The following is a 23,692-nucleotide window of genomic DNA, read 5'->3' on the forward strand; positions in this document are numbered from 1 at the left end:
TGCCTAAATTCTGGATTTTTGCTTAAAGACAGATTCTTCATTCTGGTTATTACCTTCCTCATGACACATCCTGAATGAGGGAGGAGATACGGCAGTAATGTTTATATTGCTGCATGCTCCATTGATTCACATTTGGTGTTGCTGGCTTCTGAGCTGCCCTGGCTCTCCTGGCAGCCCCCCTTAGCCAATGCTCAAGCTATGCTTTGTTCTCTAGTACTGCAAACGCAGCAGGGCGTCATGAATGCATTACTACTAGGGGCACAGAAGCACACTGCCAAGTGCTTCTAAGTATCCTCAACTGCCCCAGCTATTCTTGATACCCAGAAAGACCCAGAATTGTTGGAAGAATGTCATTGTCTTCCTCTGCTTCCCTGCCCTCTCTGTCCACCACTTCTGCTTTGACTCTTCTATCCTTCTGCTGCTGCTATTAGTCTTGAAGAGGGTACAGAGCATCACTAAAGCTCCAGACTCAATACCCTCAGAAAACAGGTAAGATGACATAAGAGAGAGGACAGGAGTAGCATTACCATATCTGAAATAGCACCAACAGTGAACAGCTGGACATCATTAAGGCAGTGTGAGTAAAGCAGAACAGCTTGAGGACAGCAGGATGGCCCAAGTGCTCTCTGGCGTCCTTTCTGAAACAGCCAGGAGAGCACAGCAGCTCGGGTACAAAACTGGTTCACTGAACCAGACGAGAATAATAATAATAATAATATTAATAAAAACAATATCCAGTTACTAGGCAAAAAAAGAGGACACAACAAAATTATTCACCTCAAGGGAATGGGCTGATCAAATTCTGTATGCTCATTGTTTGAAATAGTTCTGCTGTTGGGAATGCCAGTGCAGACCCCAGCACTTTCCACCTGCTTCCAGGTCTTGGTGCATAAACGGAGGAACTACAACGTACTAGCTAGGTATGGCTGAGTGATGGAGTATTCACAGAGGTCCTGGCTGTTCTGGGGCACAAAGCACTACTGGCCTGGGGCTTTTCACACCCTTCTTTCATTGCTGCACAGCTTGCTGGGCATTATGCCCACCACAAGAAGGATATATTTTAGAAAGGGGCACATGTGACTGGTTTATGAATAAAATACGAATAACCAGTACTTCTACAGTTCTTGACACACTTCTTCATGACACTTTGCAAACATTAACCACTGCAAACAATTGCTATTATAATGGGGTAGATTTTGCCTGGCTCTGGTGTGAGTCATTAAAGAGGTGGAGCCAAGAAGCCTCACCCTTCAACAGTAGGTCCTGTGCAAGACCTTGCTCACAACATTCAAATGGGGGGTTGCTAGATGAAAGAAATAGGACAGAGGATCAGACTCCCATTGAACAGGCCTCCATAGAGGAGTCATTTGCATAAAATGGGCACCACAGCTTTGAATGTTTGTCCCAGACAAAGAGAAGCAAATATCCATTGTGGTTTTGGCGGAGTATCTGTTAATGTGGGTTCAATTATTGAGAATTCACATAAGAATTAGCAATTCTGGATTCTGCCAGGACAGTGAAAGCCAACCACAGCTGCTGAGAGGCCAACAAGAAACAGAGCAGGTATCCTTGAAGAAATAGAGGTGGGAAAGGCTCTTCCCTAGAGGGAATATAGCCCATGCAGGTGGCAGATAGGCTTTTAAGTTCCTCCAACACCTACCTCTACACCGCTTGAGGCAAGCTCTCTATTCCTATTCACAATACCCTTGCTCATTGATATGAAGCTATCCCGTGAACTTGAGACAGATATTGAACCTCCACTTGATCCAAACCCATCGAACACTATCTTCAGTTCTCTATCCTGACCCCCATCTGTCGCTGTGCTGGCTCACACAAACTGTGCATCTTTGATTGTTTACACAGAAGAGAAGCAATGAGAAAAGGCTCTGTTCTGGACGCTTTCAGTCTAACCCCCACACAGTTGGTGCATGTGGAAATAACACATATACAGGTCTTACTGTCTTCAGCCCTGGCTGAGCTGTCTCTCCCTCTGGTGCCTTATAGGGCAACCAGAGAAGGTTCCAACCATTTGCTTACAGAGGAAATAGCAGAACCTGCAGTGAGTTATGTTGTTTATCTCATTAGTGTAGGAGAGTCATAACTCAAAGCTCCTGTGAAAGGCTGGGGGAGGAGGGGAAAAGAGGGAGGGAGTTCTGTGCAGTATTGTGTGAAATTAACCCTGAACTGTTTATCAGGAGATGCAGTTTTCTGACTCCTTTAACAAAGAGGACAGTGAGAAACCAGGTTAACACACTGAGATCCTGGCTCTCCTCTGTTTTCCAAACCCTCTGTAAGTAAAAAGAGGTCCTGGAGTTTTGCCATTTGTCTTTATACATTTTTTCAGGTTAGAGATGGTAAATGGCAGTGAACACAGCACACAAGACAGATACCAAGGTGGTTGGCAGAGAATTTTTGGAGATGTTCAGTATGGACATAAGCACATTGTGTACAGCCTTAAAACAGGCATGCTGAAACTACAGAGGGATGGTCTGACCCACCATAATGATACTACAAGAAATAGATGATGCAAAGAGACCCAAGGGAGCACTAAATGGGCTAATAAAAATCAAGAAAGAGCAGAGCAAATATGGGGGAGGAGGGCTGCTTCATTTCACACTGATTATTCTAATTCAAAATAACAAAGGCATCAGATTTGGTGGCTGAAGCAGATGCAGAAGGCCTGATTCACTTAAGACTCTCTATGAAGAATGTTCCACCATTAGTCCCCACTGCAGCCCTGCAGGAGGAATGCCACTGATCCTCTTTTGCAGGGGAAGCTGCAGAACAGGTCAGTATCAGAAGTGAGGAAAGAAAGATTTGCACAGTGAATTTTCTGAAGGTAGTCCAGAGAACTAGTGACTGAGAGAAGCAAAGTGTTAAGACCTCTCAGTTCCTGGTGTGATGCTGTAACTCTTCTATGATGATTCCCTCTGTAAGTGCAGAGACACCAGTGAGACCCATTCAAGACTATCTGTGCCCACCTTTGTAGCAGATGCTCTTGCCAAAACATTACTTGTGCATATAGTGATATAGTGGACGTATTATTGTTTATGACTGAGTTCAAAAGGATAAAAATAGCATCTCACTCATAACCAGATGCTACAGAAATTACATAGGTAAACTGATTAGAAAAAAAAAAAAAAAAAAAAAAAAAAAAAAAAAAAAAAAAGGAAAGCAAGCTAGCTTTGCCAAAGCATAATCTCTTAGGAATGCAGAGTTTTCAAATGGAAAAACAAAAAAAAAAAAAAACAAAAAAAAAAAAAAAAAAAAGAAGAAAAACAACAACAACAAAAAACAACTGTGGTCATGAAGGAACCTTCAAAAGAAGGGTTAGCCCAGAACCTCATAAACCACATTTAGCAGTCCCAGATTACCCAAATAGTTTTGGCAGATGAAACCTTCTTAGGGTATTTTTAATGCTGGTAAAACACCTGTTGTCTCCTGCACTAGAACTGGCTGCATTTTACTGTCAAAAGAGTTTTCTGGCCATATTGCAAGACAAGATACTACATCTATTTTGGATACTTTAGGATTAGGAGCAGTGCAAGGATCTGCCCCTCAGTAAATCCTAGGAAAGGGAGAGGGAATGTTTCAGCTAAGCACTCTTCAGAGACATCAATTGCTTTCATAGTCTGCCCGCAGGAGGGGAGGGAAATGTCCTCTGTGTTCCTCCCACTACAGCTGTTGCAAACTGGCTGATGGAGGAGGTAACAGCAGCCTGCACCTTCCCACAATTCCAGATCTGGATTTTTTCTTTTGCTGCTTTTTTTTTTTTTCCCCATTTTTTTCAGTATAGTTTACAGGAACTGCCAACTATATATATGCACATGTGTACACTGTGCTTCCAGTGTGCATGTACACTAGCCCCTCCCTGCCTGGATTCTCTGGTATGCACTAGAAAACAAACAAACAAACAAACAACAGAAATGCAGCTTGGTGTTCTAAGAAAATCTGTGCAAACTGTGGATCAGATACTGAGCCATACTCTAACAAAATTTCCATTGGGTTTCAGGAGGAGTTTTGCCTAAGTAATGTCTCCAGCATTTAAACTGGTGATTGTCCTTCACCTTCCAAATAAGCACTTCAGATGAATTTACTCTAACACAGGAAAGACTGACCAAAGTGTACAAAAATGATAGTGGTCTTTTCCCTTCAGCTTTGCTGAGCTCTGGAAGAGACCTTAGCCAAAGCTCTTTAAGGACATGTATCAATTTATTTTTTGCAACTGAAGAAACTGAGGCTCCGGAGCTGGTATCCAAGTACCTTGTCCAAATCAAAACTAGAAGTTATACCTACATCTCTAATCATCAGAACAACATTCATTCCTGTAACTGGACCCTCCTGAATTTCACCTCCAGTGTATACGCTTCCCAGTATAATCCTTTATTTTCAGCATTCACCTGAGACTTCCACTTCTACCTCTCCACCCTGAAGATAATTCCAGTCCTACTTAGAGCAGGGCATTGTGTCTTCTGCTACAGACTAGGATCAATAGCATTAAGAGAGCTACAATGATACAGTCTTAGAAACTACCATGTCAGGCACTTCTTTGGGTAGAGAGAGAATAATTAGGATCAGCTCTCTGCAGTTACCAAAGGAAATCCCCTGCAGGCACAGAGGTTTAGGCAGCTTCTCTTCTGTGTGGCCTGTAGCAGGTTTGAGTTCCTATTAATTAAACCCCATGAGGGTTCAGTGGCCAGCCCTCCATACATGCACATGCATTCACAGACATAATGCTACCAACCTGGTCCTCTGTGCCGCTTCTCCATCCAGATGTAGCAGTTGTTCTGAGCTACACCGGTCTGTGAATCCAGGAAGGGAAGGCGGACGCTTCGTTCAGCACACAGCCGAGAGTTGTAGCTGCGACAGTGCTCAATCGCTTCTTTGTAGAACTGGTCCCCAAGTCTGCCAAAAGAGATAGGGCGGAGATTAAAGAAGACTGCATCTTCCCTCAAACAAGACTAGGAAAAAAAGGGGACATGAGGTTGGTTTAAAAAAAATAAACTAAGAACCAGAACAACTTTCCCTGAACACATGAAAAAGGCTGGCTGACGCATGACACTGCTGAAGCGGATCATGCAGAAAGTGTCATCAAAGGCTAAGACTCTCAGAAAGCAGACACAGATCTTTTCAGTAGGCATAGATACTGAACGAGCAAGCGGTGCAACCACACTGGCCATGACCCAGGGTCAGCCAACTTGTACACCATGGTGACCTCCTTCTATTGTTTCCCTTTCCCCGTAGTTTATTCAGCCAAGTTAACAAACCAGTCATCTCAATTCTATGCTATAGGAAGTCCTGCAGGATATTTTGAGCAACCAGAAAGCCAGCCAAATTTAGAAGAACTTCACTCCAGCATTTCTGATGTCAAAGAACCCGTACGAGCAAAGGACACAGTCTTCATATTGCGCGCTTCTGAGGCACGAAAACACACACATTAACAGCTAGGGCCATGCCTGCAGTGGTCAGACCAGATGTTTTGTCTTTACCCTTCCAGAGGTTTCCACAGGCAGGTTTTAGGCACCAACAGCAGCTGGTAAGATCCAGCATGGCAAACTCTTTGTTCTGGGGCGCAGTGGGAAGAACAGTCAAATGTTCTGAAACAATGCCACTTGCTTCAGAAATATTTGTTCAAAAATTCTGTAGAATCTTCATACTCCCTTGAGAAAGGTTTAAAAACTCTGCCTGCTGGAGATTACCAAAATCCTCCCTCCAAATTCTTCTAAACAGGGAAAAGCATCAAAGTAGAGCTACCCTGAGGACACAAAGCAGCTGTCATGCTGGAATAGTGCAAAGTAGGTGGGCCTCGCTGCTCAACCTCATTCTTGATCTATTGTCAAGGTAAAATTCAGTCGTGACATGAATTGCTAGGAAAGCTACCCATCAGGGGTAAGTTCATTAGAAAATAGGAGTAGAATGATATATCACATAACTTGCTCTGACTCCGATATTCATTAGTGTGCAAAAAGAGTATAACATGCACAGCAAGGGAGCTGAAGGGATGCATGCACAGAGATAAAAGAGGCTCCCTTCCCTCTTCTGTTAGTCGTTTCCCCGCTACCCTCTTGCACAGACACAATTGGCATTTTTAAATTATACTCTTTTTGCACACTTCTGAATGTCAAATTGGTGTAAATTGCTGCTTTACTGTGTCTTTTTTCTGACTCATATCTTTTAATTCACTCCTCAGTTTCACCTCATGACTTCCATGGGAGCCATACTCTTTCCCCGTGGGCTGCACTGGCCCAATGTCCTCTTGTTGGCAGGGGCCAATAACAGAGGCTTACTGAGAAACACCACTACAGAGGCAGGCATTTCTAGTTCCTCCTTCTAGCTTCTGATAATCAGAACTTAATTTCCCTAAGTCTCAGGCTACCCAATGGTGGGTATATTGTGTTTAAGAGATCTTGATGAATCTTTCTTCTGTGAATTTATCCAGCTGACTTCAACCCACCTTCATTTTTCACACCTAAAAAATTGTAAAGCATGGCTAAAATATAATTAAAGGAAAGCATTTTCTTATGCTTGTTTTAAGCCACATCTCATTTATTTACAATTTTAAGTCCTCCACTAAGCTTCCACCAGGTCATTTCTCTAACGAACAAAGGTGATCCAACACACCGAGGCTCTGGATGCAGAATAAGCATCACGGATGGACGCTGAGCCCACTGGCTTCCTGCTGTTCTCAGCCACTGACTTCAGCTGCTGCATTTCAGAGCGTCCCCAGCGGGGAGGACTGGGCAGCCCTCAGCAGGAAGGAATTACACCCAAGAGCCAGTACGTCCTTTGGCTTCACAGATTTTCTAAAGGTCATTCAGCTGTTTCGTGCAGCAGAACTTAGTGTGAATCCGGCATCTCACAGACCTGCCCCCCACCACTGACCACCGGGCCCTGGGCAGCAGCTGGTGCAGGGGGGGCTCTTTGCAGGTCAGCTGGAGGAGGGAGCTCTCGGGGCTGTACAAGCGAGCAGAGGGCAAAGCTTCAGGCAGGGACATTGCAGAGGGGTGTCTCTGGACACAACCCCCCCCCCACAATGACCTCAAACCACCTTTTCCATCAAAGGCAGGGGGGAAGGGAAGGGGAACAGGGAGAAAGGAAAAGATAAGCCGCACTACTGTACAAAGAATGTGGCTAGGAAAAAATGAAAGCTTATTAAAAGCTGTAATTAAAGTTGTACACTTGTGTAATCAAAGTCAGTAACAAGGAGACTCCAGTTGATCAAAGATTAACAGCTCTTTCCACAAACACTTGAGCTTCCGCAGAGCTAAGTCAGATTCCCCCTACATTAAAGCAGGGATGCTTGCTAACTCCAAGGAATTTATTGACAAAAACAGGACATCTCAGCAACCCAGATATAACATCTGGCTGGAGATGGCCACAGCTTCCGTCTTCTTCTAAGACTACAAATAAGTACAAATCTTTGAGTGTTAAATATTTGGCTTTAACATTATCAAGTAGGGTGTCACCATCAAGTGGCGTGTACAATTAAAATTCAGATTTTTCTAAGTGGGAGAAAAGGGTTTTTGGAATCCCCATGTGTTTAACGACCACAGAACCTGCCAAGTTAACGGTCAAATTCATTCTTCACTCAATTTTGTACTCTGTTTTGTTATATTTATTTTAAAGATTATATATATGCACCTTTTGCCTTAAAGAAATAATAATTTAGGAGAGGCATTTAGTCATTACCATACCTTAGGAAAACTTGCTTTGGATCCACTACAGCAAGCACAATCAAAAACCCACCCCTAAGTATTTACTGGGAAGGCCAGTATTGAAGTACTGGGTCCTTAAGGGCTTGCCCTGATTTTAATTTTGAATGGATTTTTTTTTTTTTAAGTAACAAATAATCAGATATTGGAAGATTAAGAAACATTATTTCCTTGTGATAGTCATATCCCAGTGGAAAACAGCTTCCCTGTGACCATTTTTGGAAAGTTCACTGTTTTGTTTTACCATTAGTCTTCACTGGAGTGAATCTCCATCAGTCAAAATTTCAGTTAATATTTTAAGGAACTTTAGATACATTTTTTTTCTTTGTTTTCAGTGTGGTGCTACATATCCAAACACAGCATATTTTATCTTGTACAGGAAAAACAGAAAGTATTATTAGAATCCAAGCAAAAAAAGGAAAGCGTGGTACCAATGCACTGATCACTGCAAAGTCACAGAGGTGGGATAAGACCCAGCCCTCTCCCAGGGAACTGGAGAACACACGAGGGCAGGAGTAAGACTGGAGAGGACAGGAGTTCAAAAGAAACTCAAACAGATCAGCTGAGTTTGACTGAATGAAGCACACGAAGAGACAAAAAATAAACAGACTACATTGATAGTAAAAAGTGTATCACATGTCAGAAAGATTAATTATCTGGTGCTACATGCTTCGTAGTTTTCCCAAGCTGTGTTGCCATGGAAGACTTACACTTCACCTCCTGAAAAAATATCTGTAAAAACTATGGGGAATTTCTGCATTATTTCTGTGAGAAGTATGTATGACTCAGTGCTGTGCGGCAACCCACTGCAAGGGTCGATTCTTCCCTTTGGACATGGGAGCGAAAGGTCACACTGACTTGTCTGGATTTATATTAACGATACAAAATCACCAGCATATGCATAGATTTCAACAATACCAACAATTTCAAGGGAAAAATCAAGGGGCTGATGTTAATAACTGCCGGTCAAGGGAGGCAAACCATACTGAAAACAGCCCGAGTGGAAATACAGAACAGAAGTTGTCAGCGCAGTGCAGAAAGAGTGCAGGCCACCAGTGCAGGTCCACAGGTGAAATCCTGGGGGCTTGGGACCGGCAGGACAGGTGACACTGCTGGGAGAGGTGCAGGCTCCGCATCTGCATTCCAGCCTGAGGACACTAAAATAACCCAGTTCTGACTAATAAAAGCTCTCTGGCTTGGAAAAGAACAGCCTACACTATTAAAATCTCCTGCAAGACTGCACATAAGCAGCCCCTTTTCAAGAGGGGTATAGCTCCAGAAGGGCTGTTTTGGTGGAAAAGGGTGGGACTGAAACTGAACAGCAGGATTGGAGCAGCTGAAGTGCAGCAGGAGTGGGGCGAGCACGCTGGAGGATGCCCAAAGCACCAACACCCTCCGAGTCCTGGGGCAGTGACGTGAGGCTGGTGCAGTCCTATGCAACTTTGTAGGTAGTCACTGGTGAAAAAGCATGTGCTGGACTGGAAGAGCAGACGGCGTTTCATTAGGTCACTCTCCTTTGACACGTTAAGAAACTGAGGTTTTCTGACAAAGAATCAGGTCAACTTACAACAAAGTCGGTGAACAACCCGTCCCTTTCTCTCAACATTTGTCTGCCTGCTCTGCCTAGGCTGTAGGACTTCCGAGCAGACTCTGACTTATTGCTTTTCTGTACCATACCTGGTGCCATCCCTCTGCCTAGGCATGCCTTAAACCAAAGCCAACAAGAATCGGCCTGGTTTATGAGCAGCTTACGAGTCAGCAGCAAGGACTGAGAGCCTTGCTTCACTTTGAGATGATTGTTTCTCTGAGAGTTCCTTCTGCATACGAGGTAGCCTCGTGGACCTGAAAGCAGTGGAGCAGCTCTCCACCACCTCTTTCCAACCCAGTCTGCAAAGTCCAGGCTATTTGAGTGCACTACACCCATTAAAAAAGCTACAAAATGGGCAGAACCTAGTGCACCCTTCCTTGGCTGCCTATCACTTTTCAGATTAGGATCCAGAGAAGAACACTCAGTTAAGGCATATAACCAGCCAACCTCAACCATGGTTACAGGCCCATGCCACCCCAGAAAAACTCATACAATGAAGGGCCAGTCCTCCTTAAGTGCAGCTCTTACATTTTCAGCCAATACTATGAGTGTGAATCTGGACTGTCTCCGGTTCCAGAGGCCAGGACCCTTTCATTTTCCTCCCAAACCAGGCTCATTACATGACTAGGCAAGTAAAAAGCTGATAGCACAGAAAGAAAAGATTAATCATGTAACAGAAAGCAGCAGACTTCCTTTGGAAGTTTACAGTGGTCCCCAGCTGATCAAAAACGTGGAACTTCTCCCCAAGACTAGGACGTTTTCATTTACTATACTTTTAGCCTCTAGTCTTACATTTCAGATCATTTGATACTGGGAGGAACACTGAGGAAAATTGAAATACATTTAAAATAAGAAATTGTTCTTCAGCAACACAACCATCCAATTCCAAACTAAGTAAGATCTGGGAAGCGTGGTAGGAAAAAGCAATGTGACGCTGCTTCAGAAGACATTCTGGCCTCTCCTGCTGGAGATGTTCACGAATGAGCCTGGAAATAAAACACACGTGGAGTGTTGGGCCTTCTCACAAACATGGACAGGGACTAAGTCATGCAGATGCTACCTGAGCTATCAGCTGCCTGTGATACTGCAGATGATGTGGTACTGCTGACCAACTGCATGTCTTGGCAAGAGCTGAGAGAACTGCACCAAGCAGCTATACTGGATCCCTCTAGCAGATCCCACAAGGCTCCTGACAGGCAGCTGCTCCTCCTCTCCGTGAGCCTTGACATGAAGAATGCCACGAGGCTCAATTCTTCCAACACTCCTATTTAATATCTATGCAAAACCTCCAGAGAATATGATGAAGTGGTACAGGCAGCAATGCCAGACAGAATGTTGACGACACATGGATTTGTGTGCCTTTTTCCCCTCATGCAGACAGCACTCTCCCAAACCTCTCAGTGTTGAAAGCAAGGGTGGCATAGCTGGCAGAGGCAGAAGTCAGAAGAGACAGCAAGGAGGCTGGCTAGAAGTGGGAAGCATTACAAACTGTGAGCTAATAACATTTATGATTCAAAGACAGACCGCTGTGGACAATCTAATAGAGGCAATCATCACAAAGGCCTTCCTCTCTCTCCAGTCAGCATAATTCCACTTTCAAGCAGTGGCCTTGCCATGCTCATGTGTGTTTTTCACATCTGGGCTGTGCTACTAAGACTCTACCTTAGACTAGATAAGCAACAGAGATGGAGCTAGTTGCAAAAATGTGGTATCGACCCTATCACAAAGCAAGCCAAAGAGATCAGTACTCCCCAGCCTGTGCTCATCCCTTTTCCTCATGCACTCTAACACTTTTTTTGCAAAGCGTGCAGTGTGCTAAAGACAAGCCACTTGAAAAGCTGCTTCTCCTGGAGCCGAAACAGCGAATGCAACTGGAACTCTGTGCGTAACAGAGCCCAGCATCTGCCAGACTCCAGCAGCACCTTTGGACAGCAGACCCACAGCTCTGGAGCATCTTCCCAGAAGAGATAAAGAATTCTGCTCTGCTCATCCTCACATTACATTGCAAGATGGTCACACAACATCCATCAAAAGACTGAAGCAAAAGAAAATATGACTCTGGATTTTCTAGCCCATAGGGAGCACCTAAATGCTACAATCGCATGCCCTTTGTGACTGCAGAGAGGTAGGGTAACGAGATGCAACAGCAATACAGAACGGCTTTCCTGACGTTAGGTGAAGCAGAACAGTGTTCCAAACCCTACCACAAACTCCGAGGGCAAGCCGGAGAGTGCAGGAATGTGCAGATTCAGTTCTCTCACAACGGTCAGTTGAATCTGTCCCTGCACAACATCTTCTAATGATGTAAGGGGTGTGAACATGAGCAAAGGCAAAACAAGATTTCCAGATGGGCTACAGAGTGACTCAATTTTTTTAGACCTTCATTTTTTAACATTAACTTGGCAGCTTTGTGAAGACCCACATACACATACCCCTGCCTATCCTAAACTCTCTAAGACTCTCAAAGAGTCAGAGTTGCTCATACACCCATTTTGTTTCCATACGTATCAAATAGTTTTATCTGGTGCACAAAACAAGGCCTGTACAACTTTCCTAAGCATGAGAGTCAGAGAAAAAAAAAATGCTAGCAGAGTCATCTCAGTAGCAGATAAAATACACAAATTGGATCACAAAGCAGTTTACAGACGCAAGCAGAGCCAGTGTTGCTGAAGTAGCAATGATCTGAGGGTAAACGCACGGAAAGGCTTGTAAGGATAGGTAATGCCTTTCATTGGAAGAACTGACACCGTCAAGTCAAAACAGACAAGCTTTCAAGCATTTGTTCAAAAGTACTGTGCCAGGTGCATAGACTGTATGTGGCACAAGCGATTAGGAGCCATCAGAGAGCTGATGACAAGTTCCTGAGTCAGCACTGGCACAGCCCAGACATTACAGCAGTCAAGGAGATGCCCTGAGCTATGAGTCTAGGTTTAATCATAGAGCAGCAAAAGACTAACGTGAGATCTTCCAGCGTTCTCCTCTGAGCACCCAGCACCTGTCTATCCCCTGTATGTAGAAGGCAGAGGAATCCCCTTTTGCCAGCTATTTATCAGCAGACTTCCCCTTGGTGGGGGTGGAAATCCCTAGTGGCCATTTGTGGCCAGAATCTACTGACTTCTCACTGCTTGAATCATGGGGTGATGCTGAATCATAACAGAGAGCCTGGCCTCACTGAGTGAGCTAAATTCACTACTCTGAAAACAGATTTAGACTGTAATTTAATCCAGTGTGAACCTACAGGCATCTCATGAAAAAAATCTGACTGAATAAAAATGACAGAAAGTAGGCATACCTTACAAATTGGGCAAAATTGATCAGATTAGTCCATCCTCACAAGTATTGTGGAATTACAAGAGCTCTGCCAGCATTTCCATTTAAAGAAAAGAAGCATCAGCAGAAGCTACCACTGCCAAGAAGAGTGTGGTACGTCAGGGTGCTTCAATAACAGCAGCCTGCAGGCCAAACCCGGCTTTAGGGTCAGGAGCCGCTGCCATCTTTGTGCAGGAAGAAGGAGCAGAGCTGGAGGTGCTCCTTTTTCTGCAGCTGCACATGGCCCTCCGCACAAGGCCCACAGCAATATTGCTGCCCTCACAGCCAAAAAGGTTCCTGTTAAGTGTTGGGCATAGAGATCCCAGAGTTGCTGTCTAGATACAGCAGGAATCTGTGTATGGTACAAGATGAAGTGTGTGAGCTTACCTCAGAAGATGAAATTCTTGGCCCTATTCATGTATATGGGGCTCTGAACAATCATATTATGGTGCTGGTGGTTATTTGTCGACTTCTCCTCCTATTTTTCCTCCATTTCCAAGGAGACATAACAGCAGCAGTTTCTGTGTCATACACCTGACCATCTAAGGTGTTTCCAGAGTCAGACACTGCATGCAATCTCTATTAGACTCAGCACAGTGACCAATTAGGTTAATCTCAGAGGCAGACTCCTTGGGGATATCACAGAGCATCTATTCTTTCTCAGGCCAGGGTTTCTGTTTTAAAGAGATGCAGCATCATCCAATTAAATGAACAACAGGTGCGAAAGGTAATAACCTAGACCTCTTTTTGTATCTGAAGACAGCAGTCAGAATTCAGCTTGGTCCTAACCTCCCCCAAAAGGTCAAAAATTCTCTCCAATTACTAAAAGAATGAACTAATGAAAATTTCAGCAGTAATACTAGATTAGACATGACAACATCCAAGAGATTTTTTTATGTTTTGTAAAGAAGTATCTCAAGCTGCTGGCACTTGGAGTCACCAGAAGCCTGTTTGGCTTAGAGCATTCATGGCTTTAGGGACAGATGTAGCCAGAGACAAAATCTATCCATACAGCTCTCAGTCCCAGTTTCCCACAGTGGGACTATCTTTTGCATTCCTGCACGTTAGGGGAAAGGTGGATTAGTAAAATCCATGATCTATTGCCTGACCTGGCACCTGGAAGCCGGCAAACGAGAGTTCTCCAAATGACTCTGCCTTGACTCCCTTCTTAGCTTTAACAGCTCACCTGCACAACAGGGGTAACACCCAAGACTTACCTCACTAATAAATTGTGCAGATTACTTTAGGCACTGTCTGTACTAAAAGATCCTCAGATCATGAAGAGGCATCCTCTTCTTGCTCTAGCTGTGCTGGCTAAAAATATCGTCCTTTCCCTCCTACCCTGCTGCTTTTCGCTGCTTGTCTCCTACAGCTTACTGCTGCTGCACCTCCTGCCAGTAGCAATAATTGTGTGAGTGCTCCCTGATCCACTTCGGCAAGGCCATTCGATGTGTTTGAGCAAACCCAGCTGACATTGCCTGGGGGAGCTGAGAACAAGCTCGCACAACCCCTTCTGCCGCCAGAGGTAGTCACCAGCAGCACAACCAGTTTGGGTAAGACTTCAAGAAGGACGCTTGTTTGTAATGGGAAAAAGCCTGCCCACATCATGAGCGGTAGGGCTTTGTCACTCCTTCAGCACAGCCCTCCATGGAGGCACAACGTATACAAATGGAAGGAGTTTTTCTCTACCACCATAATTACATCATCTGCTCAAACAACACTACCTAAGCTGCCAAGAGCATTCCTCTTCATGAGTCTCCATGCAACTTGTCCTTCACGAAGTCATGCGTCTCCATCAGCTCTCTACAGGCAGAGAGATATCAGGAAAGAGCATGAGGGTTGTGTAAGTTGCTAGCCATGTCAGAACTGTACCTGTGAAAGCTCTACAGCACGGTCCTAGTCAAAAAGACCTTTGTTAGCCCTCCTGGAACTTCCCAGGCTGGGATTTCCCCTGTGCAGTTATTTAGTAGACAAATATAGAGTGCCATTCAATCCAGATGGCAAAATTTAGAAGAGACTGAAATTAACGTGCAAGTAGAAGAGTAGTAGAAATGATCCTAAATGACAGGGAAGGCTTCCCCATCACACAAAACTGAAATTACATTAACATCTTAGGTATTTCCTGTCCTTTGACTATAAAGAGTTAATGAGCTAACTGACTTGCCTCTTTTGTGGGAACCTTGTATTGCCTTTTGCAAAGGAAATCCCTATATAGGAAACAATCCATTTTGCTCAGGTGAATATGATCACAAAAATAACAAAGCAGAGAGAAATTTATATAGATCTAGAATAAAACCACATAATTAGTAGAGTTTACTTTGCTTCTGAGGTCAACCTTGAAAAAAAAATCTCAGCAATAGTCAATATTTAAAAGATAACACTACTAATCCTGAATGGGTAGCAGTTCCTCAATCACAGTATGTATGACAAATAGACCACACATAACAAAATATAAAAATCTACTCGACCAAGTTAATAACCATTAATCACACACACACACACACACAAAAAAAAAAAAAAAAAAAAAAAAAAAAAAAAAACAGAAAGTCGCATTTTCTGTTCTCTACAAAGCCATCCTGAGTCTAGATAATTAAGGTTATGCTTCTTTGAGTTGTTATTACTATTGAACACATAGGAACAATCATTCTCTTACTTGTATAAACCTACTGACTTAGCAAACATATAGCAGGGATACACTTGACTCATGCTATGTAGGGGAATTCACAAGAGGACTGTGAATTTTATTTCCTTTTTTCACCTCCTTCCCCCAGTTCTGCCCGCAAATGGAAGCAGGGCAGATTACTGGCATTCCTCTGGTAAAGTATCGTTATTACTGCTCAGAAGTTAGAAGTAAGAGATGAAACATGCATTGTGGCCTCCAACACATCATCTTACAGTTCCCTTAGCATAAAAAATACCCTCTATTGGGAGTGCACTTCAGCTAAGTGAAAAGTCTAGGCACAGGATCCTCTGCATGTGGAGCACAGCCCATGGAAACAGAGAAAACCACCATTACGAATAGACACACTGCTTTAACTCTAGGATGACATGTTTCACACACCTGTGTCCTTGCTTGTGCAGATACTTATGTAGTATCGAAGAGGAACTGTCTGATATAGTCAAGAAAAAGCACACACCACAAGCTTTTAGAAATTCACGTATCTGATGGTTGTTCCCCTATACGCTGACTTTCCTTGTAAACGTTTTTCTTCTGGATTCCCTCCTGTTCTCAGTACCACCTTAACTCAGTTATCAGATCAGGGTGGTTATTACTGCAGAACAGCTAAAGGGAAGAGAAGAGTCTTGTAATTCACTTAGCAGTTAGCAAAGATTGCAGAAATGTTTGCTGCGATTATCGCTGCGCCATAAAAATCCTCTGTTCTGTTCAAACAACTTACTCTTCTGGCAATAGTTTCACTCTGCTTAAGACACCAGTTGTTTAATGCACATCCCAATCATGCTAGGCAAAAGATCTCAGATCCATCTTTAGCTCCATGTGTTCACTGAGGTCTTCAAAGACTATTGATGAAAGTCTGCCTGGGACCAACTATTAGATCCCAATTCAGCAAAGCACCTCATTGAACGTGTAGGACCCCTTCAGTTCAAAGTCCTGAAGATACTTGAATGCCTTCCTGAACAGAGATGACAGCTGAGCAGACAGCACATGCTTCATCTCACTGCTAGGATGAGGTCTTAAAAGCATGTGGGCAAGCCTGTTTAGGTCAGTCTGTCGTGTTTTCCTAGCTGGAACTAGCCAGAGCCAACACTTCCATTTTCTTTCTGGGATGCAAAGCACTGCAATAGTTAAAGCTGTAGGTCACGAAAGTGTAATCAAGGGATCATGAGGCAGTCATTAATCAATCAACCAGTGGAAATAGGAACTGGGTAGATATCATTATCTCTACATTACAGATGAGACACAGACAGTTTGCATAACAAAGACAGAGAGAAACAGAAGGCCCTTTTCTTATTTCCCAGTTTTGCTCCATCTTTTCTTCTGAAATTTGTTATCTCACACTTCAAGATTTCCTTCTCCAACTGCAATCCAGCAATTTTCTTCATTCAGAGGCAAAGCTAATTCCATGTCATCCGTGAATGCCAGCTGAAACTCTTCTACACCCAAATCAATTGAAGAAAGCTCCAAAGAGCAACCTTTCTTTTTTCCAGACATGCTGTAAAAGCTACCTGAACACCACAGTGACAATGGCGAGCAAAGACAATGAGAAGATTCCAAAGAATTTAGACATGGAACTAAACTGCACAGTGAGTCTCCACTTCTCCTCCCCCAAATGGGGCCTAGCACCACAGCGGTCTATAAACAGGACCACGATAAGAATGGCAAGCAGCTGAAGGAAAAGAACCGAGGGAGTCAACTGTCAGAGCAAAGGGAGGTTACAGAAAAAAACGAGACAGAGAGGGTAGCCCATTGCCCTGGAGTAATGGCTAGCCTTTAACACATGGCCTCTGCTCCTGTCAGTATTTCTTCTTGGACAGGTTATCTCAGGAATTTATGCTTTCCAATAATTACCTTTCAGAGGGCTCTCACTTATCTTGCAAGAGGAATACACCAGTAACCTGACCTGCATTGCTCATGCAATCGCCATCCACCCCCTCTAGCCTTTCCTCCCATCTCTCAAAGCAGGAGCGAGCAGTTCTTCCCATACTTCCACTGCTGCATCAGCAAGGGCTGGGGAAGTTGATAAAATAAGAGTTTTAATGCTTAATGCTACACAAATATCGATGAGCTTGTGAGCAAAAGCAGTAAAACATTACAGCAAGTTAAAATACCTCAGGTACTCATGCTCTATTATCCAGAGCTGACGGATGAACACTAGTTTTGCACCATCATGAGAAGCATTTTGTCTGAGAGCAAGTTTTACTATTTTATTGCAGCAGACATCAAAGCCAGTCAGTATTTGTTTTAATAAATTTCTGGGATTTGCAGGGCCATCTAAGTTCTTTTCCTGTTACTCTTCCAAACTACCTTTGTTCCACTACGTGAATTGCTTTTCTTCTTGAAGCATCAGTGCCAAAGAGAAGCTTTTACTTCTTGCACTCGCTCCAGAGCCATTTCAGATGAACTTGTCCATCTCTGCTAAAGCATGGGTTATTACACTCAGTAGGTTATTACACTCCCACTCATGCTCTGATCAAGGCCCTCCTAGGTTGGCTTTTTCTGTAAGGGACTCCATTACATCCAGTACAAGCGGGCTGGCATTTATTCCCAGCACCACAGCTGGGACAGGGAGAAGGATTCTTATTTTCTGTTCTGGAAGTAACAAGACATCTCTTCAGCCAGTCACTAACAATAATGAAATACTTCATCATGAAGGTCCAAGAAAACATCAGGCCTGACATGAGGAGTAAAAAGTCATATATAATGCTACATGGGACCCTGTCGATCCAGAAATGGATGGTCAGGGCATGTGGACATGCCTCAAATGGGCTTGCAGCCACTTCTGACAGGTACCCAGAGGAATATTTCTTTTTCCTACACTGGCAACACAACTAACTTTGCCCTGGGAGAACATCTGTGCCTCACTCTAGCTGTATTAGTTTAAAGGAGTCACACACTGCCTCAGTCCCGTGAGAACTCTGGGCCAGCACGCACACTCTGCCTGGAGTTCCCATACTCCCATCCGAAACAGGACCGTACCACAAGAAAGAGCTTGATGTGGGGAGAGCAGAAGAGGGGAAGGCACGAGAAAGCTGTTCTTCCCTCATTAAACTTCAATAGGTGCCTAGGCCCAGCAGTGCTGCACTACAGTTTGGATTTATGTTCCCCAATTAACACATTTCACAGCATAAAGTTCTCTCTTTCTGTTTTGAAGGGGGAAGAAGAGGAGAAAAACCACATTCCAAGCCTTTGGCACAGCAAACTTCCCCAGCTATCCTCTGGGAACAAAAAGGGAGGAAAAAAAGGCTTGTCACCACACAATTTAAAATAACCCATCTTTGCTGGCTCCACTCTGTCTCAGGGGTAGATCTGAGCCATAGCTCCCACCCTTCAGGGCTGCTGGCCCAAAGCACTTGACATTCATCAGGAGAAGGAAAACAGCTCCGAGGCAATGGAAGGGGAAGGGAAGAGTCCCTCCACTGGCAGGAGTTGAGATGGGAAGAAAGAGGAAGGATCTGCATAAAGGTCACAGTATATGGTGGGTATGGAAGCCTCCTGCTTCCAAGGAACAACCACAGATGAAACATCTTGGTGCAGCTGCTGCTGAGCATGAAGCAGGCAGGTAAATGTCTCCTCTGCCCTCATCCAGAGGTTCTCCACTGTGGTTAGCTTAAGAGTTGCTATTCTTTGACACCCACGTTGTTGGCTCTATCACATGTACAACAGAATGACTGTCTCCTTTCTCTCCAAACGTCTCTCCTCTTCTTCCCAAAGAGAACCACAAGTCATACGCATTGAATGCTAAAATGTCTTGTCATCTTTGAGGAGGGTTATGAGAGAAAAGCCCTTCAGAGATTCTTTGTTCGGAGTTTTTTTGTGTGACATACACAAAACAGTCATAAGCTGAATCGTTCTCTGCATAAAGAAAATTGCTAGAAGAAAGCACTGTGTGAGCCAGTGAAACACAGGATGTTTTCCCAGAAGTCAGAAAAAAAATCTAATGTATTACATAGCTCAGCAATGCTCAACTTGAGTTCCTTAAAACACCACATGTGGATTCTGGAGGAATCTGTAGGCTTGATCAGAGCCCCGTTGCTCAACAAACAAGAAGACTTAGCCAATATTTCAAAGCACTTGGGATTGTTTTTTATTCTTTGATGCAGTTGAAGAGAGGCAGAAAGACGGAAAGATGGGAAGCAACTCATTTTACCAGTGGTCAGAGTGGGTTAGAAAGAAAATACAATTGCAGAGTTCCACACGCTAATCGTGGTGTGATGGATCTGACACTACACGAAGGCATCTGCTCATAGCTTACCATCAATATGCAAAAATGATGACAAAGCAACAAAGCACATCACAGCATAGCATCAGGTTTCCACACCCTGGTGATTATGTTGCTTCCCTCTGAGTCCATTCCAGAACCAAACTTTTCAGGTTTGACTGTCACTGATCTATAGTGATGTCTATACATGGACATATTGGATATTCTTACAGCTGAGTCACTGCCACATTGAGATTCTTGGTCATAAAACTGCAATGTATGACTTGGAATGGAATCCTTTATAGCTATAGGAACTTGAATGTTTGGGTTTTGAAAGCAGAAAACACATTTATTTGTTTATCTGACATTTTGTATGTTTAGATACAATCACTTACAGGGCATTCTTGTTGTGGGGGCAATGAACAGCTTGAAGATCCCTTGTCTTGCTTCCCATGTGACATCTCTCCAAGAAGAAGTTCAATTAAAAAAGAATGATACACGTATATGAACTGTAAGTGCATGGCTCTCTTTCTTATACCCTTTCTTTTGGTCTAACAAGACAAAAGACTTAGGGAAGGAGGGGAAATACAAGTATAGAGAAGGAAAGGAAAATGAACCTTCAATCTGAAGCCATCTGATAAATTCCTAGCATCTAGGTCTTCAGTCAGTATCATCTTGGATGAAATTCTATTTGTTGCCACTTCAGCTAAGCAGCTTCTACTTAGGTCTACAATTTTACCCTTCATGGATTTATCCATCAGCTGATTAACTCTCTCAAATTTGCCTGGTGCATCCAAAAGTGGAAAAACTGCTAGACACTGCTGCAGCCACTGCTGCAGCATCTGGTAAGCATCTGTGGCAAGAATTCCTTGTGGATTTGAGGTGATAGCAGGTATGGTTATGATTTACTATAGGTTAATGTCCAAAATCTCACACTTCTCAGAATATTTCTGCTGCATGCTTTTGCTTAGGTTTGTTTGCTTGCCTGTTTTCTTTAATTCTACCTACATAAAAGAGAAAATCTTGGTGAAATACTGAAGGATGATCCGAGGGCTCATGGTTCTGCAGAAAGAAAATGACCCAATTCTAATGACACCCACTTTTTAGAGAGGTGTAAGTGTTAAGAAAATGACAGTAAAACTATAGCACTTTGTTTCTGTAATTACACGCTTCCTTCAGGGTCGTATGTTCTACACTCACTTGAGAAACACACTTATGGTATGTCCTGAAGGACCAAATTGGCTACTGTAGTAATATCTTTCCATGTGGTTGCAACTGTCAATACATTTGAGTACAGCAACATCACAGAAAAAAGTGGAAGCAGGAAAAGTACAACTTGGCATTCGAAAACACTGCAGTGTTTTAGATACTGCAGTTCAATAGTGCTCTGACAGGTAAATTAAGACAAATTATTTTTTAACTGCAGTCTGGATTTAAGGCCTGAATCTAAACTTCAGAAACATCATTTCCCCATGTGATCTCACACTCAGTTGCCATTAAAGTTTGCATGTACTGAGCACTCCATTCTCATTTCTACTAGTGTTTTACATTCCCATTGCTCAAGGAAAAAGACTGCTCGAGGTGGAAGAAGAATGAGTCCATAGCTTCAGTGTTAGTATTTGCCTACACATTGAGGGATTTGTTCAAAAACTGACGGGTTGAAAAGACAGGTGTCAATCCAAGTCAGTGCAATGGGGAAATTATTAACAGCAGCTCCCACTGAACAAAACAGTAATACCACTGGGAATAGGAAATTTGAATATGGGAGGAAAGATGGCAAGCAAAGAGTGAAAAGGAAGTGGTAAATGGAACAGCACACAGCAGGGACTGAGAGTCTTTGAACAAGATAGGACTGGAAATGACAAATTGAAATACTGAGCTCAGACTCCAGCAGCCCCAGGAAACAATGTACATGAGATTTAGCTAAAAGAGATCCACAAAAACCTGGGTGCAAAATCTTAGGTTTTTTTTTAAACAAACAAACAAAAATCAAAAAACCTTAAGATCTATACTGAAAAAGAGCAGGAATCTCAAGTACCTCGCCGGTGTCCTAGGGCATGCAGAATTCCAAGGGTTTCATGGGACGAATGTCCCAGGAGGTGACCCATATCCTCCTACTGAGAAAGACAAAGGAAGAGACCAAGAGGATAGCTGACAAGAATTTCTAGGGCTATGGATTCCTCCTATCTATCCTTCTTTTCAAATCACAATGTATACATGAGATGAGCAGACTTCAATACAGTATAAAAAGGCTCAAGTAAATGCTAGAGCTGAAACATCATCATAGACGGAAAGGGGAAAACCCAGGTCAGGCAGGACTCCGTATTTCCCTAGGTTCTGGAGCTTCACAATGCAGCATTTGATTGAATTCTTTACCAGTAGGTCTCAACTTAAACTTTAGATTCAGACACATCTCCTATTTTAACAAAATAAATAAATAAATAAATAAATAGGAAGTGGATGAAGTCCAAGTTCAAGAAGCTTAATGCTGAATTTATGATGGAGAAGTCTTATCCTTGTATTCCTATCTGTCTTCCTGTATTCCAGCCACTATCTGCACCTGGAACTGCAGGCTCATGAACACCTATATTTCCAAATCAAAGCACTCAGAAAAATCATGACTTAGGTCCTGTTACTGAACTGATAGATGATATTCAATTCCTATTTCTACAGCCAGCAGAATCAACAAAAGCTATAGCTATCAAAATGAAATTTTCATGTAGTTCCTGGCTTCTAGGGCTGGAGTTGCAAAGAAAGCAACACATTTTGAAAGCCTTAACAAAATCACTATCAAATGCCTACAGAATAAATTTGGAATGATACCAGTGTGCTAGTCCCTAACACAGATCTTCTCAAAAGTTGGCAATTTGAGTTCAGTGAAGCTTCTTTCCCTACAAGCCGGGTCTCCCTTAATTAGGCAAACTCTAAACACAGCCCGTTTGTCTCTTGTGAAGAAAGTGCTTTTCTGGAAGAGGGCTGACTGTTCCTGCCTACCTCAGAGTACTTTTGAGTTCCATCAGTGCAAAAGGAGAATCAGGACACTTTGTACTGTTCTTCCTATAGTTTTGTAACAATGGAAGATATTTCAGAGGGGCTGGCAAGACTTTAAAAGGAATGTATTGAAGAAGACAGTTTAGGCTACTAGACTTAATAATTATGTAATTAATCAATTGAAAGGTAATTCTCATCATTTAGCCTGTTTGTTAAGTGTTTTGCCTTCCTGGGTTTGGCTATGAAACAAATAATAAATAAACAAATAACAATTTGCAACCTACTGCAGTCCCTGGAGCTTGATTCTGTCTTCAGTAAATCAAAAAAACTATGGGCAGAGACTACAGCAGCACTGAGAACCCTTCCTGTCCCCACTTTTATTCAGCCAGCACACTCCAAATCTGGCTGATGAAATGGAAGTGTCAGGACACAGCAGAAGTCACCTCTCAGTACACCCACCAATTACTTCTCCCATCCTGGAGTCAAGGCTGGAAATAAAAATGGCTGCCCTATTGAACAAAAATGGGTCCTAAATTTAGAACACAAACATATCTTTGATTTGCTTTCTCCCTTTCTTGACTTATCTCTAAGGGAGAGGGTCTGAAAATATGAGTCACCCCTCATTGCAAATCTAGATTTTCCCAATTCTACCCCACTAAAAATCCACTGAATACCACAGGGCTAAAGCAAGGGTGGACCTTGTCCTACCTTTCTGCTACAGATAGCATTTTACTGTCACTAAGGGAATAAAATAATCATAACAGCATAATGATAGCATGTGTTTTGTTAGCCGCTGTTCTTCACGTGGGGCAATCACTGGCAATTCTCGGATTTAATCTCTCTCCTTCCCCAACTATGCAGTTGATTACCGCTCTCGTTCCCAGTTAAAAATCCTTGATCAGAGTAAGGCACATAAAGGAGTCTCTGACCCTGGCTAAGGGAACAACAAGAGATGACATTTGGTTCTTTGAGAGAGCAGTAGATAAAAAGCAAAAATGACAGCTGGAGTCAGGAGGAGCTAGTTAGTGGATTGCAGGCCCAGGAGGGTGCGGGGTAGGGGCCCATAAAAGAGGAACAACAAGAGACTGCAGCCAGGCTGTTCCCTCTCCTTCTCTAGGTGTCCTTTGCATCAGTAAGAAGGGTTGCAGCAGATGTCAGGGCCCATGGGGATCACTCCTTTGGCTTTTGTATTTTTTTAAAAAAGGTTACCTAGA

The 23,692-nt window shown here is 43.2% G+C and overlaps 1 protein-coding gene across 5 annotated transcripts in view; it reads right to left on the reverse strand.

Annotated features, from left to right (window-relative positions):
• The window catches only part of DPF3 (double PHD fingers 3), a gene marked incomplete at its 5' end in the record, with an annotated part of 159,263 nt that overhangs the window by 86,626 nt on the left and 48,945 nt on the right, over nt 1–23,692 (reverse strand). For all 5 annotated transcript variants that reach the window (XR_014618526.1, XR_014618527.1, XM_084288330.1 and 2 more), the window contains one exon: nt 4,745–4,905. Coding sequence is in view for 3 of the 5 variants with exons in the window: in XM_084288330.1 (XP_084144456.1) it covers nt 4,745–4,905 (161 nt within the window). The remainder of the gene's footprint in view (nt 1–4,744; nt 4,906–23,692) is intronic.

The sequence above is a fragment of the Netta rufina genome (assembly GCF_964035555.1).
Source record: "Netta rufina genome assembly, chromosome: 5".
In the NCBI taxonomy this organism is placed as follows: Eukaryota; Metazoa; Chordata; class Aves; order Anseriformes; family Anatidae; genus Netta; species Netta rufina.